Raw genomic sequence first — 17,944 nt, 5'->3', positions numbered from 1 at the left:
TTAACTTCCTTTTAAATTTGCAACAATTGTCATATCATAGAGGAATAAAAATTATTTTCAGCTTGGAAGGGCTGTGTCAATACACTCTGAATTTACAATTTATCAGTTATACAGAACACTTTTATAAGTATTTTTGCCTTTTATTTCCCATTAGTTCAAGGTTTCAGCCTAATGCTAGTTTTTGTAGGTGTTCTGTATCACAAACTCTAAAAACAAGACATGCAAACAGCACCAGTACTGAAAGACAATAAATGAGACATCTGTACTAGAGTTACTGAAATTCAGGGTTATTCTTTCCTTCAGGATCTATATGAATTTATCAGTGTCTACAGTCTTCAGGCTTTACAAGGTCTTTTAAAGAAATATTTTTTTCAGAAAGGCTTCTGTATGTAAGATCTGTAATTATTTACATATCGGTATAGATAGCTAGGCCATCTAAGCCATCCTTCTGCTCAGCAGAGCATGGTTATCCCTCCAAAATGTCTTAATGATGGCTACTGTTGCAACTGGCCTGAAGTTTTCTTTTCAGATCTGAAAAAGGGATTTTGTTTCTGAAAACTTGTGTGCTTTCTCCAACTGTGTGATTCGATAAGACAGAAGGATTTCTCCCTCCTGAAAACCTGAATTGCTTTTAATCTGTATGTTCTTTTAACTAATTTAACATTAATCATAAAGGACATAATTTAGTTAGACTTAGTATAAAATGTCAACGTAGTATAATAAAATTTTCTTTAAAAAACAATAAAGATCCTACATGGTTCCACTTTTGAAGATGAGGAAACAAGAAGGAACTAAACAACAGTACTGAAAGCTGCTCAATAGCCGCCTTCTTATTTTTGTTGCCTTGTTTGTTATTTAAGCCTCACTAAAAAAATATATTGGTGATTTTATTTCTTGTTGGTGCAATTGAAATTTTTTCACCCCTCCCCCAGCAATTAAAATACTGAAAAAGGTATCACTAGTAGCTAAAAGATGAATGTTATCAAACACTGGAAAATACAATTATGGCAGGCACACAATTATTTTCTAAAAGAATTCAGGGCAAGATTAAATATACTTCTGCAAGTAAGTCAGAGCAACCTGTGCATGACCAGTAGGTGTTAAAATAGCTATGCAGATGGGATTAGCAAATGCTAATTTCGGCAACGTTAAATTTATATTTCCAACTTTATTACCTCTGGACAGTCCCAAGTATTTGAATTTTCTTTGAAGTCACAAATAGCTAAGACTGAAAAATTCTGGATTCTCTTTAGCCACTGCACACAGATTCGACTATCTGTTACCCAAGTAAGCCAAGTAAAATAGTGATCACTAAAAAAATAAAACAAAAAAAGAAAGAAATGGTCGTTATTAAAGAACAGGAATATAGAGGCATTGCTACAGATTGTATCCCCCATATTGCTCTGTGGAAGACAATAGCAAAGCTTCCACTGTCTTAGAGAATTTTTTTGTCCTTTGTAACAATGGATCATATAGATAGACAGAATCAAAATACAACATTTCTAGTCAGCTTGTGATCCATCTAGGAGATGAATATGGCACTCCACTGTTAGAAACAGAAAACAACTCAGAGGTTCAAGCATTTAAAACAAATAGACAAAACCTTTTTTTTAAAAATAGAAGACATATTTGAGGGCACACTACCTGGATGCTATGACTGCAGGAACTGGCACCTCCTTAGGACCAAACGCTTCAGCATTAACAGTGTCTACAATAAACACTTTAACAGTAGGATTTTTAGCCCCAGCCTTCAAAGAAAATGTATCAGGTTATTCAAATCAGGTTCTGAACAATTCAGATTGAGGAAAGTTACAACACTTTTTGCAGGAAAGGAGATAGGTTACAAAATATGTATTCAGTTGAGTATAATAGGGCAAATGCAGTCTTATAAGATCTCAAAGTGACACTACTGCAGTAGTACGTTACTTAACTTTGCATCATTTCATATATAAAGGAGAAAACCTTTTAACAGTCAAATTTAGTGCCTTTCTATACAGAAAACATGCTTGATGGGAACCAGCATTCTATTTGCAGTGTGGATCTTTGCAGTACACACTACACTTACTGTGGCATAAAACTACAGGAGTATATTCACATGATTGCAAGTGCTCTTTTACATCCGAGCTGTGAAATAAATGGTTTAGCTTAAACTGATTTCATGTTTGCTTATTCATTGTATACATTATTAGTTTTTTAATTCTCCTCCATGTGTTGTCTAAACCATCCAGCTTTACTTTAGAAATGTAACCCAGCTGACAGGTGAATAACTCCTTAAGATACATTAACATCGTCACTTGCAGTGGTAAGAACATGACAAGAGGTGGGAGAGCTCTCTAATACATGCTGAAGAAATGCCAATGCAAAACCTTCTTGTCTTAGATCTTGCACTTGAAAGCAGTTAAAATCCAAAGCCCCTTGAGATCAAAAAGCACTATGAAGTGTGGAAATAAACTGAAGCTGTCCTAGCCTTTATTTTTCAAAATAAAAAATGTCATATAATTCATTTACTGTAATGAAAAATAACAACTGCATAGTTAACACATCACAATAAGTAAACTGAATTGAAAAAAGCAAGGCATGATCATGCAAGCATATACTTTTGCACATGCTTTTTACTTACATGAGTAATTACATTTATTTCACTGATATTATTAAATATCTACAGTTTTGAATGTACCTATACCTTTTCAGAACTTGGCCTAAGTTTGTTTTCTTTCATTAATTTAGGCCACAATGGATTTAACCACTGTAATACAACTATTCTTTGAGTACAGTTAATTTTATCATTGTCATAACTCATTTCTCAACAGAAAGTAAGTCAAAAGAATGAGAAAACATACCTTTGGGTATGGGATAATTATTTTTCTAGGGTACTGGTCCTCACCAAAATATGAATATTCAATAACTGGTATGTCCGAATCATTAAATTGTACATATGCTAAATATTTTCCACTTGGAGACCACCACAGTGCATATTTTGTTGCTAGCATTTCCTCTGAGGAAAAAAAAAAATCATTCATAATAGTTTATCATTGTAATCTATCTATTTTAGCATTCTACTTTTACCAACCTAGACATGTAAAGGGAGTTACATTAAATAAATAACACCAATCATATTGCAATGCATCTCAATTCTGAAAGGCCTTAAGAACTCTCAGAACAGGCACACAGATCCCATTTAACACACTTGGGTTTTTCCTGTGTGCATATGTTTGTTTTTTTAAATTTTTTTTGCACTGAAGTGCCAAATTTTCACTAAAATTAAAACTTCCATTAAAGCTTAATTCCCAACCACTGCCTGTGCAGCAGAAGGAAGCCCAATTTGTAAAGTTCTGATACAGCTTCAGTAACAAAAGACTCAGGATTTTGGTTATACACTATGAATACAAAATGCAGTCATTATATGGCAAATAATATATGGAAATGAAGTAATCCTTAGGGCTCTAAAAATAATGTATCACCACAGATATTTTAGAATGGATTGTGAGAACCAGGTAATCTAAATAAAGCATTTAACATGTTAATTGTTGCCCTGCAAGATTTACTTACCTTCATAGACCCAATCAGGAATCCCATTAAATATTTCATTCTGTTTTCCATCACTAGTTAGTTTAATGGGTACCTCTCTTGGACTTTGTTTCAAATAGATATTATTCTGATATACATATACCTAAAGATAAGAAAGTATTTTTTATGAGTATAGGCACTAATAACAGGGCTTAGAGTAAGATCTTCTGCAGTCAATGCTCTTACATTATATCAACAGGAAGACATAATGAATACAAACCAGGAAATAAATGCTACACTAAAAGCCCTTGCAAATTCTGCAAGAGTATCTACAGACCTTATACATTACAGGCCAAATTCTATGTTCAACTATGTCAGAATAAATCCTGAACAACTCCTTTGATTTTAATAAACTTCAGAGGATTCCGTGGCTAGCTTTGGTGTGGAAAATAATGGGAAAAAAAAAAATCTTTGAAACTCATTCAAATTGCTGTTTTTTAAAAGACCCTCAGACAAAGTGTTTTGTGACTTTTCCTTCTGGTTCCACCAAAAGTATAAGATAAAAACAAATACACAGCGACTAAAAAGAAAATAATTGGACTTTTCTAAACCTGTCAAAAGGCCTAGGCGATGCGAGATGAGAGAAAAAAAGGTTTTACTTTGTCTGGGCTGGTTTGATCCTTTCAAGTACATTAGTTACCAAAAGAGAGCTCTTGCAAGAAATCCTTGCAGGCCTTGGGTATCTCTAAATTTCAATCAAATGGATGTGTGGTTAAGAAACCAGCATCAGAAACATCACTTTCTTAGAAAATTTTGCCTTTTGAAGCTATAAGCATTTGTTAGCAACACCAGTGTAACATTTTAACTACTTTGTGCCTTAAATGAAAAACAAAGCAACTCCTAAAACTCTCAGAAACAACACAAGGACTATTGTATAAAAACACCACAGACTATTGGTGCTAGGAAGATAGGAAACTATCATCTTCATTGTCTTCTGTCTTCAGAATTCTTGATAAAGAAAATAACAATATTTAATTTGAGAGAACTAATACTCTGCTAGAACATGGAAAAATTTTCCTAATAAAGTATCCATTCATATTTAGCCAAATCCCTGGGTATTTTCTGAAATTAGTATGATGTTTAAAAATATTTTCTTGCACAAATATTTTGTAAATACTGGATAAGTAGTTAAAATACCACTATTATTGGGCTGATGCTTTGGAACCAAGAATAAAAAATGTTTATAAACTTGTTACTATATGCAATAGGTCTATTATAATTACTGGGAAATACATATTTGGCTATCAAGTCGCTATTAAAAAAAAAAAGAAAATAACATTTTTCGTAAAACAAATCTGGCAGGCATTTCCTAGAGTAAAAACTTTTAAAAAAGATTTTAAATACGTCATCTCTGAATCTCCATAGTAAACTCACGTGTTATGCTGTGTCAAAGGAAAACACATTGGTTTTCAGGCCTTGAAACCACATTTAATCCTACATACAATTATGTTGGTCAATTCTTGATAAGAGACTGGCTAGCGAACTGAAACACATAACATAGCTGAGAACATGGATTCTTCTATTGAGACACAGACAAGTTAAATTTAACAGGCTAAAACTGTTTTGTCATTCTTGCTCACAACCAAGGTTAATACACACAGGCCTGTCAAAAAAATGGCCTAACAAAATGATAACCAAAGGCAAATAAATGTCTTCTAGCCACACAAAGCAAAATCATTCTAGTGCTTCATTAACTTTACTGACCAATTTGTGTCCAACGGGTGACCAGGATATATACTGAATTTTATGTGGAAGCTGATTTTCTGTTACAAAACCACTAAAAAAAGGAAAGAAGTTGAGATGGCTTTTTGTGCACAGTGCAAATGGATCATTATACTGTACATTCATATAAAATTCATGAAGGGCTATATTTTCTAACAGCTTATTGTTTCTTGAGCAATGCAAAACTAAGGCACGCAGTGAGACATGCAGTAATGTGATGGTGTGCACCAGTGCTGGTAAAGGTTGCAACTCAACCCTTTGAAAACATATTCAACAGCCTAAGAGGCAAGCCTTATCTCTTTCTAAATACTGCACAAGCATCTACAGTCATTTGCTCTATCTGCAGTCTGCTTTACATTCTCAGCAAGTTATTGGGAAATGTGAATGCAGGATATAGCATGCTGAGGCAAGCATAAAAGCAGCAATTAAACATTTGTTAAGGATCATGACCCACATGCAGTACCTCTCTACTCACATTAGCTTGTAGCAATCTTTTCCTGTCACCTTGAGCCAACAGTTTCCCAAGAATGGAGCAGCTCAGTGCAGCCCCTGTTGCTCAGAACTAAGAAGCATTTGGTCATGCTGCTACTTAATGGCATAAGTATGCCATACATGGGTATGGGGAGTATATATAACAAGTACGGGGAGGCAGATGCCTCCTTCTGACTTGGATGGAAAGAGTAATGGTTTGGCGAAGATCCTGGGAAAGAGGCCAAATGCCATGGAAGAAGCTGTAAAATTTTAAGGAACCCAGGATGGACTGTTACAAGATCACTGGAGCACTAAAGGACATATGAGAGTTTTAGGAATGCTAAAGATTAGATCAACCATAAAAAGGATGAATTAAACAAGAGAAGGGCATGGAGACATCAGGTGTGAGACTGAAGTGGACTCAAGCAGCCAAGACAGGGTGGGAGAAAATTACGCAAAGAAGAAAAAAAGATGAGAATGTTGAGCAGTGAAAGTTTTAGGGCATGAAATATATAAATCAATCCAGATACCTGGATGAGTAGATGAAAGGACTGTATGATTTTCTTATAGGCCATTTTTTTCAAGCAAACAAGTAACCTATATAGATTCAGGCAAAAGCAAAGCAGGGTGGTAGTCACATTACTATAGATTTTTTCAGTGGAAATGCTTGCAAGCACATCACTACAGAGTATTCACCATATCTTGCTCTAAGAAATATCTGGCCTTACCCATATATGAGATCATAAATGTGGTATGATGCTGTGTAAGAGTACCTCCACAGCTGCAAAAATTAAGCAAGAAAATAATATTATTAACTTGGAAAAAGATAATCTAATTAAAAATAATCAGCTGCCTTTTCACAGCCTACACCTTTCTCAAGACACTACCAAGAAACATTTATCTATCACAACCACAATCAACAAATTACTAAATGAAACCAAACATTTCATTAAGTGATCTATTTAAATAATTACCTTTGAATAATTGCTTTCCAGAGCTATGAAATATTTGTCTGCTGACAACACATAATTTGAAGCATTAACTTGTTTCTGAAAGATTAAGAAATAGATTAGATTCTAGTAAAAAACTTTTAAATAAGGATGAGTCAGGTTTTAATCCACTCACTTTTAAACTGGTACTTGAAATGCAACTGCATTTTGCTGCCTTTTTATTAATTGAAAAGGTACGTACCATTGTGCTGTTAGTCATGATGGTAGTTGGGTAGTTCATTTCAACATTGTAAAGAATAATATCATCTTCTGCGGACTGATGAAGATATTCATTATCTTTATAAACAAGATAAAAGGGCTGTTATCTTGCACAGAAGATACTACAGAACAGATCCATTCATCAAAGTATTCACACTCCTGTCAATGAATAGATTTTGAGCAAATATCTTTTGGCATCTACATAAAAAATGTTTTTCTTCTAGTGATGCCAAGGTACAGAGTTACCAACAAACTGTCTTCAGGGTTCTTAAAGTACGTTCTCAAGATTACACACTGCACACAGAATCAGCTAGTTAACTTTAAAATTAAATGCCAGATTTTATTCTCAGTAATGTCTGATCAAGAATACCAGAGACAGACCCATTAAAAGGTCAGTACCACAATGTAAATATTTTAAAGAAAACATTCGAGATCTTTGCTTATAATTTCACCAGAACAATCTCATTTGTACAGATTCCACAGATAACAGCAGTACCATGTAACTAACACTACATAAATGATGCTGCCCTTACTCACACAGATGAGTGGCCTTCAGTAAGAATGGAATTTAACGCTACCTGTGCTCAAGACCTGAGCCATAGTTTGATAGAGAATGAAGATCAGAATTTTAGTTTCACATCATTATTTTCACTGCTATCAACAGAGAGAAGAAATTACACACTTGGTGTAGCTGAAGAGAGAGAGACTTTAACAGTTTAAAAGCAGCCTGAAATATTGTATAAGGTGCTCATTTTTAGGAAATTAGATCACCCTTGGACCTTTTGAGCACACTTCTCTGATTTGTGTAACTGCATTTGTGGTGATCTCAGGCACCCTTAGGAAGAGATATTAAATTTTAACTCCTTGCTTCAGAAGAAAAGTAGACATATGGAATGCTGTAGGCATGACTATCTATGGAATCTATGGCATGACTTTTGCGTGAGCTGTGTGACAGTTAAGAGGAAAGATAAGTCTAAGTGAGAAGGATATAAAGAGGGAAGGAGAATATTAGGTTTAGGTGATATGCTGCCTACATACTTCAGACATTCAGATAGAATTCTAACAAATGGTGACCTAATTTTTAAATCATACAAGTGATGTCAACATACTTCAAATTGTTAATTGTAAAACTTGAACTGCTGCTAGCAATGTCCTGGAAGGCTTCAGTTCAGTTCTAAAATAGTGGGTTAAAACTAACTTGGTAAGACTCCATGTGAACAGGCACTATGTTTCTTGTCTCTGGTCAGAGAACAATAATTGCTTGAGGCAGTGCATAGATAGGAGCGATAGTAGTGTGTGTACCAGAATGTAATCCAATCTAGCTCAAGCCTTTCGGTGCTGCTGCAATTCAATGATAACAAGACTAGTATTTCAGCCACACACAGACACATATATCAGCAGCAATTAACTTCATGTCTTTATCTTCTACCTTAAGGAACGTGCTTAGAAACTCAACCTTATTTTCAGTGCAATTCATTGAAACTCAGGAATTTCAGCAGTGTCAGCGTTTCCTTAAATGAGATAAGAACAGCTGGGCTCATTGCAGAGCTAGGTACTACCAAAACCAAAGAAGAATGGGGCCTGTAAGACAGGCTACCTCACTTATTACAAATTGTACATGAAAAAGTGCTGTCACAAACACAAAAAAGGAGATTGCTTAAGAAATGACTGATACATTGACATATTTCTTTCACTTGCTTCAATGAATATGACAGTAAAAGAAATAAAACACTGAAGGCCTCTGTAAAATTATAGTTTATATTTGACTCAAACGTGTCTGTTGAAACATCAAATACCTAGAATTTCTAGAATGACTGACAGAATAGTAAATTTTAACCATAAGTTTTGACTAGCAGATTGTTTAATTTCATAGTTAGCATTTATTCACAGTAAAGCTGGAAGGAAAATACATTTCTGAGTCTGTGTAAACCAGTCTGGAAATGCATATTAGAAAGGCTTATGTACTTTTTAGTAAAGGTTTTACTTACCTGACACCCAATATGGAAAAAATGTTTTATATTGGAAGTTTCCATTCAAATAATCCTCCAATGTAAGAGCCCTGGGACCATCATTGGTGTTGACAACTAAGAATAAAACAGAAAGTTTCTGTTAATGCAGTGCTGTGAAGTGGGAAAAAAAAGAAAAAAGAAGAAGTAATTACTAGTCCAATATTTCCTTTTTTTCTATGTTTAGCACCAGGGAACAGCAAGGATAGCATAATCCTGGAGGTATGCAGAGAGTAGGCACAGAAGAAAGGAAAGTTCTCTTACTGTTCTGATAAGGTCCTTTAGCTTCTGAAGGACTCACCTTTAGGAATAAAAAAGTTAGAAACTAGACAAACTAATTTATTTCACCCAGTCATTTATTCACTCAGACATATTTACTTGTAGACCGTGTGAGTCCAAGAAAAGCCTTTTCCACACAAAAGACAAATCAAAGTTTTTTTTAAAGCATGGGTTTCATGAACTTCTGTGGTATGTAGGGACAATTATTTTAATAGGGACCTGCACATATTCAGCAGAGAGTCAAACAACAGGATGTGCATACAACCCCCTACTGCCAAATTTCATAAATGCCTCATCAACCAGTGTTAGAAGACAGATATAAGGCTTGCAAAATAACCACCATCCACATATATTTCTTAGTAGCCACGTGAAAAAAATAGATGAAGGTATGCAGGTAAAAATAATGCTCAAAAGTAGTGAATGAGTGAACACAAACATCAACATTTTATTTAATGTTGCAAAAGAAAATTGGCAATGATTCTGGAGAAAAGACAGGACAGAAGCCAGGTATTTGATTTCCAAGCAGATCAGAGCACTGCATAAAAATAATACACAAAATTGTGGCTGGTTTTGTGGCTCTTGTCTGACTATGTTTCTTCCCAAAGCTAAACACCTTAAGCTAGGGCAGATTTTGAAAACAAAATTTAAGGACAATCAACTGGATGAGAAAAGGGTAATGCTGAAAATGCTGGCTTGCTAAATGCATGGAAATGAAAAATTCCATTATAAAAATGTAAAAAAAGGCAAAAAAAGAGAAATTATGCAGTTCACAAGAGAAAGAGTACTCAAAATATTTAATCCTTAAAAGACACAGGAACATTTCTGATAAAGGCCAGTTTTTAAAGTTCAGTACCATAGTAATGGCAGCTTGTAAGTCTAGGCATTCTGGATTCTATACTTTTCTCCTTTAAAATCAAGGGGACTTTTGCCATGGTCTTCAGAGGTAGTGGAGATGTCACACTGCAGCCTAGTAGATATCTGCCACTTCCCCTGTTTGTTCCTTCAGAGCTCTCAGATGACAGTCAGATAATCAAGATGACTTGTTGCCCTCAGGTTTCATATCATGCTCCATCACTTCCTTATTACATCTGCCCCCTCTGTTAAGATCACACTGACTTCCTTGAAACGTTTCTTCATATTCTCTTCTATGGTACTTTGTAATGATAATACATGTTTTCTTCTGCTAAGTGACTATTACTTACTGTAGAATACACATGTCAGGTTGACTGTTGACACTAGCCTTGTCTGCACTAATGCAGAAGAAAGCTGTCATGAGAAATAAAATTGAATGCCAATCCATAGGCGAAAACCTATCAGTATAAACTCCAAGCTAGCAATATGTCCAGAAAATATCCCAAGAAGTTCAATAAGAAGTTAAATCCTCTTGCTAATACCATGACCGTATATTAGAGATCTTTGATATGTTAATGATAAGCACAGATGGCAAACTCTTAAAAAAATGCATAGAAAATAATTCCAAAGAAGAATCCACTTCTATTTATATTGAGCGATGATTACTTATCACTAGCTTTCAGTTTAAATTCTCTAAGTGAATATGCCTATTAGCAAAAGAAATCCACTATTAAGATCTGTTTCCATGGTTGTGTGTATAGGAGGCTTAAATTTGCAGTCCTGTTTGATACCTTAATCTGGTAAAATTTCCTGGTTCCTACTCTCAGTTTAAGAGGATTTTTTACTAAAAAGACAAGCAATACCACAAATGTCTCATCTCTGCTCTAATTTTCCCAGCTCTAATTTAAACCTTTACTCTGTTAGCCATCTCACCCTTACATACTTAATATTCTGTGATAATTTATTATGACTGCTAATGACTTGCAAAATGTGTCCATGCCTATCTTAATTTCTACCAGTAGACTACAAAAAATCTGAACACAACTATTTCTTACTTGATTACTTATAATTTTGAATGGTTGTTTCTAGGCAACAGAAGATATCTTTAAAATGCTTTAATTAAAAGCAGCATCTTTAATTGTTTCCTACAATTGTTGCCGATTCTTTCTTTTGTAACTAAAGACCGGTTCAGCAATAGTATTCTAAATCTCTGTTCACAGAATAGACCCTAACATGAAAAGTACTTTACATGTCTGCAGCACTATATAGACAGTGATTTGGATGGCTGTTGGTAAGCTTGGTAAATTCTTTAGTAGTGTTTCATTTCTCTATGAAATAACAAAGATGAAAAAAAGATGCCCAGGGACAAAAAGGAAGCAAACAGCAGAGCCAAATACAGAAATGAAAGCTTACCAAATTTCAGCTTTGCTCTTTTCCTTTCACCACCCCACTGTCTCAGTTTTAATCCTTTGTGGTCCATTTGCATTCATTTAGAGGGTGCAGTTCTGTATTTCTCTGTGCATTGATTTGGTTATTTTGCTTCACAGTGTAACTTGCTTTATATATTCCATGATCATAATTACTCACTCATGCATTTGAGTGTATTCAATGTACATGTATAATTGTGGTGATAAAAGCCTGTAAGCATCTATTAATTGTCACTGGCTTTATCCAGATACCTTCTCCTTTGCTGTTCAGTTCAGTACTGTTGTGAGGGAGCTTAATAAAACACAGAAAGCAGAACTGTCAATTATATTAAACTCAGATGAACTTTATGCACACCAATCTATCACTGTGAAATCCTGTTGTATTATCAGGATTATCCCCTTTAAAAGACTGGATGTGGGTAGACCAACACAACCCTTGCTTTGGATTTCAAAGCCCTGTTGGCTTATTCCACAACATGGTTGTCCTGGTTTCGGCTGGGATACAGTCAATTTTCTTCCTAGTAGCTGGTATCGTGTTGTGTTTTGGATTTAGTATGAGAACAATGTTGATAACACACTGATGTTTTTAGTTGTTGTTAAGTAGTGTTTAGACTAAGTCAAGGATTTTTCAGTTTCCCATGCTCTGCCAGCAAGCAGATGCACAAGAAGTTGGGAGGGGATACAGCTGGGACAGCTGACCCCAACTGACCAAAGGGATATTCCATACCATAAGACGTCATGCTCAGCATATAAAGTTGGGGGAGGAAGAAGAAAGGGAGGGATGTTCAGAGTTATGGCATTTGTCTTCCCAAGTAACGGTTACGCATGATGGAGCCCTGATTTTCTGGAGATGGCTGAACACCTGCCTGCTGATGGGAAGTAGTGAATGAATTCCTTGTTTTGCTTTGCTTGTGTGCACGGCTTTTGCTTTACCTATTAAACTGTCTTTATCTCAACCCACAAGTTTTCTCACTTTTACTCTTCCAATTCTCTCCCCCATCCCACTGCGGGGGGGGGAGCGAGCGAGCAGCTGTGTGGTGCTTAGGAAAAAAGCCTCTGTCTAACTATACACTAAGAAAGAATCATTATAATTGCTTTCAGTTATCAAAAATTAAATTTTCAGAAAATATATTTATAAAGAAAAGCTAGTATAAAAATTTACCTTAGGTCATAGCCATCATACATTATTTCTAAGCATAGACTTGGAAAGGTAAGATTGTTGTGCTAACCCCTTTAAATTAGTCCTAAACCAGAGTATTTATTCTGCCACCAGCATATGAATAAGCACAGAAAATTAATAGAGCCTGTTTGGGGTAAGCACTTCATGCTGATTTAAGAATCTAAGCAACAAAGAGTTTCTTCAAAGCACTAGTCAGATTTGGAAAGAAAAGGCCCACCCAGCCCACAGTCCTAGGAATATTGTCACAGACCACAGCTGCACAAGTATAGCAGAATGAATCCTGTTAAGGGAACATAAACTAATGGAGCATATTGGGTTTTGAAAACTTATCTAGAAAGATTTTAGTATGCATTCCTACCATTTTTTATGCAGTCTGAAGTACCAAACAGAAGACGTATGAATTAGTCTAATCCATCTTAATATTGGTTTTTATTACTCTGTTCTAATACCTTATAATAGCTCTCTGCCACCAGTGTACAGATCACTGTAGCTAGGTTTACACTATTACTTAGACCTGAGCCTGAACTCTTAGCTAAGACTGAACCACCAGATTTTGGTGGAAGCACACTGTCACAATAATCTATTGATTTTCAGTTACAAGAAACTTCAGCAACAGCTGTAAGTTTATAATCTCTAATTGTCACTTGCCAATTTTGATAGACAGCCAAGAAGATGCGAATTTCTCTTTATTTCTGTTTTAAGTCAAACATCCAGGCACCCATTTCAATTAGAAAGCAGCAACTAACACCACCACCTCCAGCAGAATTCAGTGTCAGCAACTGAATTCCTGACTGGAAGCATTTTTCTTCCACTCCACAATGATGGAAGCCACCCTGTTTGACTTTGCATCGGAACACAGAGAGGCATTTATTGAATCAGAAAATGGATTTGGCTGGGGTGCAGCAAAGAACACCACCAGTTCCTAAGAAACTGGCTGCTGCTTCCTGGCTGAGAAGTACGCCCCATGACCTAATCTGCAACATCAGAGAACCAGGGTCTTCATCTCAGGCCTAGGTCAAGTGTACAATTGGAACAGAAACATTGACAGGCAGGATTCTGGATATTCACTAAAAATAGCAGAAAAAAAGATTAATTTGGAGCCTAACCAATACATTTAGTTAATTGTAACTGTGCCTATGGTTCCCCTATTGCTTTTCAACTGCAGACAGGTATTTTCTGTCTTGTTTATGCTGCAGAAGAACAGGACTAGGTACACCAGCGTACAAGTGAAAAGAACCTTTCTGAACTGTTTAGAGTTGGGTTATCATAGCTGAGTTATCATAGTTAGGCAAATCACATAGCACATTCCTAACTCAAGGAAATGTCAAAAACCTGTCACTAATTTCTTAGGCATAGATGCCATTCACTATATTGAGATTGCCTGCCTTGCTCTTCTGAGCCCCACAGAAACTGCGCAATAACTGCAACTATTTCCCCCTTACTATCCTCTGCAAACAGAAAATTATTTTCCAGTATAACTTTTGAGAATTTTTCACATTTTTATACTCTTCCATGTGTAAACCAAAACCAGCTATCATATTTTGAGAAGTTTGAAGAACGTGGAATAACTAGAAACTTAGCAGACAAACCAGCACTAAATATTTCTTCCAGTTCTTTCAGAATTACAGATTACATTTTTCTTTGCCGATTTCTTAAGCAGAAATTTAGTCGGTCTGTGTCTATGCATTTCTCATAGGAAATTGTCTTTCTAGATTGCCACATCCTTTCAGTTAAGCACTAGTAAAGGTGGAATGTACAAAGAACATTCCACCTCTGTAGCTATTTCCTGTCTCTTTGACTTGCAAAACTTGTAACTGCAAAATTAGTTTATATTTCTTCCATTTACAACTAGTAGATCAGCAGACTACTAAGAATTCGAAAAGGTTTAGGCATTCAAACAGATAACTGCATCACTTGCAGTTCCACCTGAGAATAAGAAGCCATAATCAGACGTGTTCAACATAATTATGTATTCCATAATTGTCTAAAATGCTCCTTCAAAAGCATTCTGTAAAGTAAGATAAATTCTTTATCATCCTACTGGACCTAAATGTGATGTCTGATATGACTGGTTACCAAGTCAGTATTCCAAGAAATTATAGAGATGAAAAGAGTTCTTCATAATGGCTCAGGTACTGAAGAGGCTCAGAATAAGACCAGTGAGCTGGTATGTGATAACTTCAGAAGGGAAAATTACATTCACTTCCTCCTACAGTACCTTCCATGATCTTTAGCAACTTCTTCAGGCTGCCAAACCAATCCTTTGTCTCCAGCCTCTTTGTTTCCTCACTGCTTTTTTGTTTAAATCTCATAAAAATATTCTGCCGTCTTAACATGCAGACTTGGTATGAGTGAGTCTGACTTGATGCCATACACTTATCTAGTAATCAAAGCTCAGATTTGACCATGCTTAAGCTAGCCAAAAAATCTGGCACCCCATCATTGACAGTAAAAGTCAAACCTGTCACTCTGTACTTCTTCCCAGCGCTGCCTCCCACCTTGATATAATCTGTCCTCATATTCACATGCTGCATATCAGAATCAACCCTAACTGCTTCAGAAACCTCCAACCCTTCTCTCAACAAAACAACCCATGATAAACATATTCCACAGAAGTATCAGGTAGGAAAGAGATTTCACCTTTCTCAAAACCTGCATATTAACTACAGGACTTAACTTTCACAAGATTTAAGCAGATAGCTGATTTTATAACAACATTTAGTTGTAAATGCAAAACTGATTTCTTCATCTCAGCACCCTGCCAACACATGAACAAAGAATAGTAATAGAAAAACAAATCCCTTTAAGTAGATGCTGTTACTGGAATATAGGCTTTTTATTACTATTTTAATTATTTCAGAGGCATTCAATTAATCTGCTATAGTGAAAGGGCCACGTAAATACTTATATTGGCCTTACTACACCTCTCACAGTAAAAAAATACCATCAAGTCAGTACCACTCAGGCTCTAAATTTCAAACCACACTCACTTCAAACTTTACCAGAGGACTCAGCAGACCACACCGTGTTGATTTACCTATGGCTAGCATAATAATAGAGCAAACTATGCATCCCTATTTTATACAATGCTGACTTTAATTTTCAAATGCAATCTTAAAAATGTTCACAAACAATTCATCATACCCCACCTACAACAAAATGTTTAACTTGTAATTGGATAGAGACCTTCTGTAATTATTACATAACCATTTAAAACCAAATACAAGTTCACCAAGCTAAAGAAAATTAATAACAGTTTGTGAGAGTCTCCTAACCCCTAATATAAAAAATAACATAATGTGAGGAGATCTGAGAATTATTTTTGCAGTCCTGCCTAAGAACATTATATATCATGCACAATAAAGTTAATTCTGGTGTTTTTCACTTCAAGGAGTTCCTTGTTTCAACGTCTGCTGGCATTTCAATCCTACCTTCAGGGTATTTCAGCTGTAGGTACATTTCTGTGAAGTGATAAAGCCATAAAAATTCTGACAAGATAATCCTAAAGATGATTTGACAAACTTTTGTGAACTTTAGAAGTCATAGTAGCTGTAAAGATATTGTGTTTTACAATACATTAGATTACAAATGCCTTACCTCTTGATGGAAGCAGTATAATACACATAAGTAATAAGGAAAGCAAAAGGCATATAACCACGCCAAATATGATTTTTAGCCGGGTCTGCAGGGCAGAAACAAACAATAATTACAGTTCTAATATTGCCTGAAGCACTCTTCTATGGCTTGTAAATAATTAAATCCTCCCACTCTCTTTAACTGCTGTAATCCGTCCAAGCAACAAGCAAAAATGTCCCTGCAGTACATTTGAAAAAACTTCCCTTCCCTTTTTCTTTAAAACAAATACGCTCACATCTGAGCCTGGCCTTGTGCAATAGCTGACAGTTTAAAACAACAGATGTAAATGTTACCAAAAGCTGAATTCAGCAGCATACAGACCTTCATTTTCCTGCTGTATTCTAAAAGAGTGTAAATTCTCTCTTCTGGGTGTTGGTCAGTGATCTAGGAGAGGAGTTTGAAAAGGCAGTGTCTGTTTTCACAGTCAGAGGCTAAACCTCTGGCAGATTTTTTTTTCCCCTACATACTTTTGAAAACTGTGCCAAATTTCAAAGGGTTTCCATAAAATTAGAAACACGCTTTCGGGGAAGTTCTTGGACCAGAAATGGACAGTGGGTGGCTATAGGGGTGGTGATTATACACTTCCCATCAATGTGAGCTGTAACCAACATCTGCTTACACTAACTTAAGGGTTTTATGACTCAACAGTTACTCGATATGTACTGTTTTTCTCTGAAAAGTTTCTACTGTGTATTTTGGCAATCCTCACATTCTCAGGACATAGTCATGACCTTATTTCTACTCTTTACAGAGAAATGAAAAGAATATCTAATAGCTTTATTGTTTATATATAATGTATGTATGTTTACTTTCTGAAATAATAAATGACGGTGTAAGAATGCAAAACAAGAAGCAGAAACAAATATTGTTTAATGTCTTCCACATGTGAGAATTACTTTTTTCTCAGAAAACTATAAACTTGTGTAGCCTAGGTAAGAGAGCTTAGAGAAGTAAATATCTACAGGCCCAGCGCAAATTCTGAAACAGTGCTTAAACCACCAATTGCACATATTTTATTTAGCTCACTGAAATGAGGTCAACTGAAAACAGGGAAAACTTCTCTTGACCGCAGTGTCAAGTTACATAAGAGATCCCTCAGCAGAGAGAAGAAACGCTCGAAAAGGGAAGTAAAACTATGCTGTGCTCATTGGACTGGCTTTACCCAAATATTCTTACTACCGGTCTGCCCCAGAGCCGCTCTGGGGAGTGCAGGGGAAGGAGGGGAACGCGCAGGCAGACCGCGCCCTGCTCGTTCCCTTCAGGAGGGTCTCCACACCGGCCATCGGCCCTACTGCGGGGGGAGGGGGGAATAACGGCCGGCCGGGGCGGGCGGGAATAACGGTCGGCGGGGAACAGGCACGCTGCCCCCTAGCGGCCGCGCGCCCCGTACCGGCGCGGTCCCGGCTGAAAAGGGACAGAAACGTTTAAACGAGGCACCGTTGTCTGGGCTGGTAGCGCCGTTTAGCCTGCCCCTGCACAGCCCGGTATCCCGCAGGTACCCGGGTCCCTCTGGAGCGCTCTGCGTTGTCGCCTCCTTTCTTCACTGGTCGTTGCTCTTTCCCAGCACCCCCCCATGCTTTCAGGCTTGCTGGCATC

At 36.4% G+C, this 17,944-nt stretch overlaps 1 protein-coding gene across 2 annotated transcripts in view; it reads right to left on the bottom strand.

Annotated features, from left to right (window-relative positions):
* The window catches only part of FAP (fibroblast activation protein alpha), a 42,186-nt gene extending 25,262 nt beyond the window's left edge, over positions 1-16,924 (bottom strand). Inside the window, exons 1-11 of one of the 2 annotated variants that reach the window (XM_052792898.1) lie at positions 16,670-16,924; positions 16,310-16,394; positions 8,957-9,052; positions 6,952-7,046; positions 6,735-6,809; positions 6,489-6,541; positions 5,272-5,344; positions 3,550-3,670; positions 2,841-2,995; positions 1,645-1,748; positions 1,176-1,311 (exon numbers count right to left, since the gene is read on the bottom strand). In XM_052792898.1, the coding sequence (XP_052648858.1) occupies positions 1,176-1,311; positions 1,645-1,748; positions 2,841-2,995; positions 3,550-3,670; positions 5,272-5,344; positions 6,489-6,541; positions 6,735-6,809; positions 6,952-7,046; positions 8,957-9,052; positions 16,310-16,394; positions 16,670-16,675 (999 nt within the window). In that variant the 5' untranslated portion in view covers positions 16,676-16,924. The remainder of the gene's footprint in view (positions 1-1,175; positions 1,312-1,644; positions 1,749-2,840; positions 2,996-3,549; positions 3,671-5,271; positions 5,345-6,488; positions 6,542-6,734; positions 6,810-6,951; positions 7,047-8,956; positions 9,053-16,309; positions 16,395-16,669) is intronic. The other variant, XM_052792897.1, reaches the window with a different exon arrangement.
* Positions 16,925-17,944: the final 1,020 nt, after the last annotated feature.

This window comes from Harpia harpyja, chromosome 7, assembly GCF_026419915.1.
Source record: "Harpia harpyja isolate bHarHar1 chromosome 7, bHarHar1 primary haplotype, whole genome shotgun sequence".
Lineage (NCBI taxonomy): Eukaryota > Metazoa > Chordata > Aves > Accipitriformes > Accipitridae > Harpia > Harpia harpyja.
This window is presented reverse-complemented; position numbering and strand designations above follow the sequence as displayed.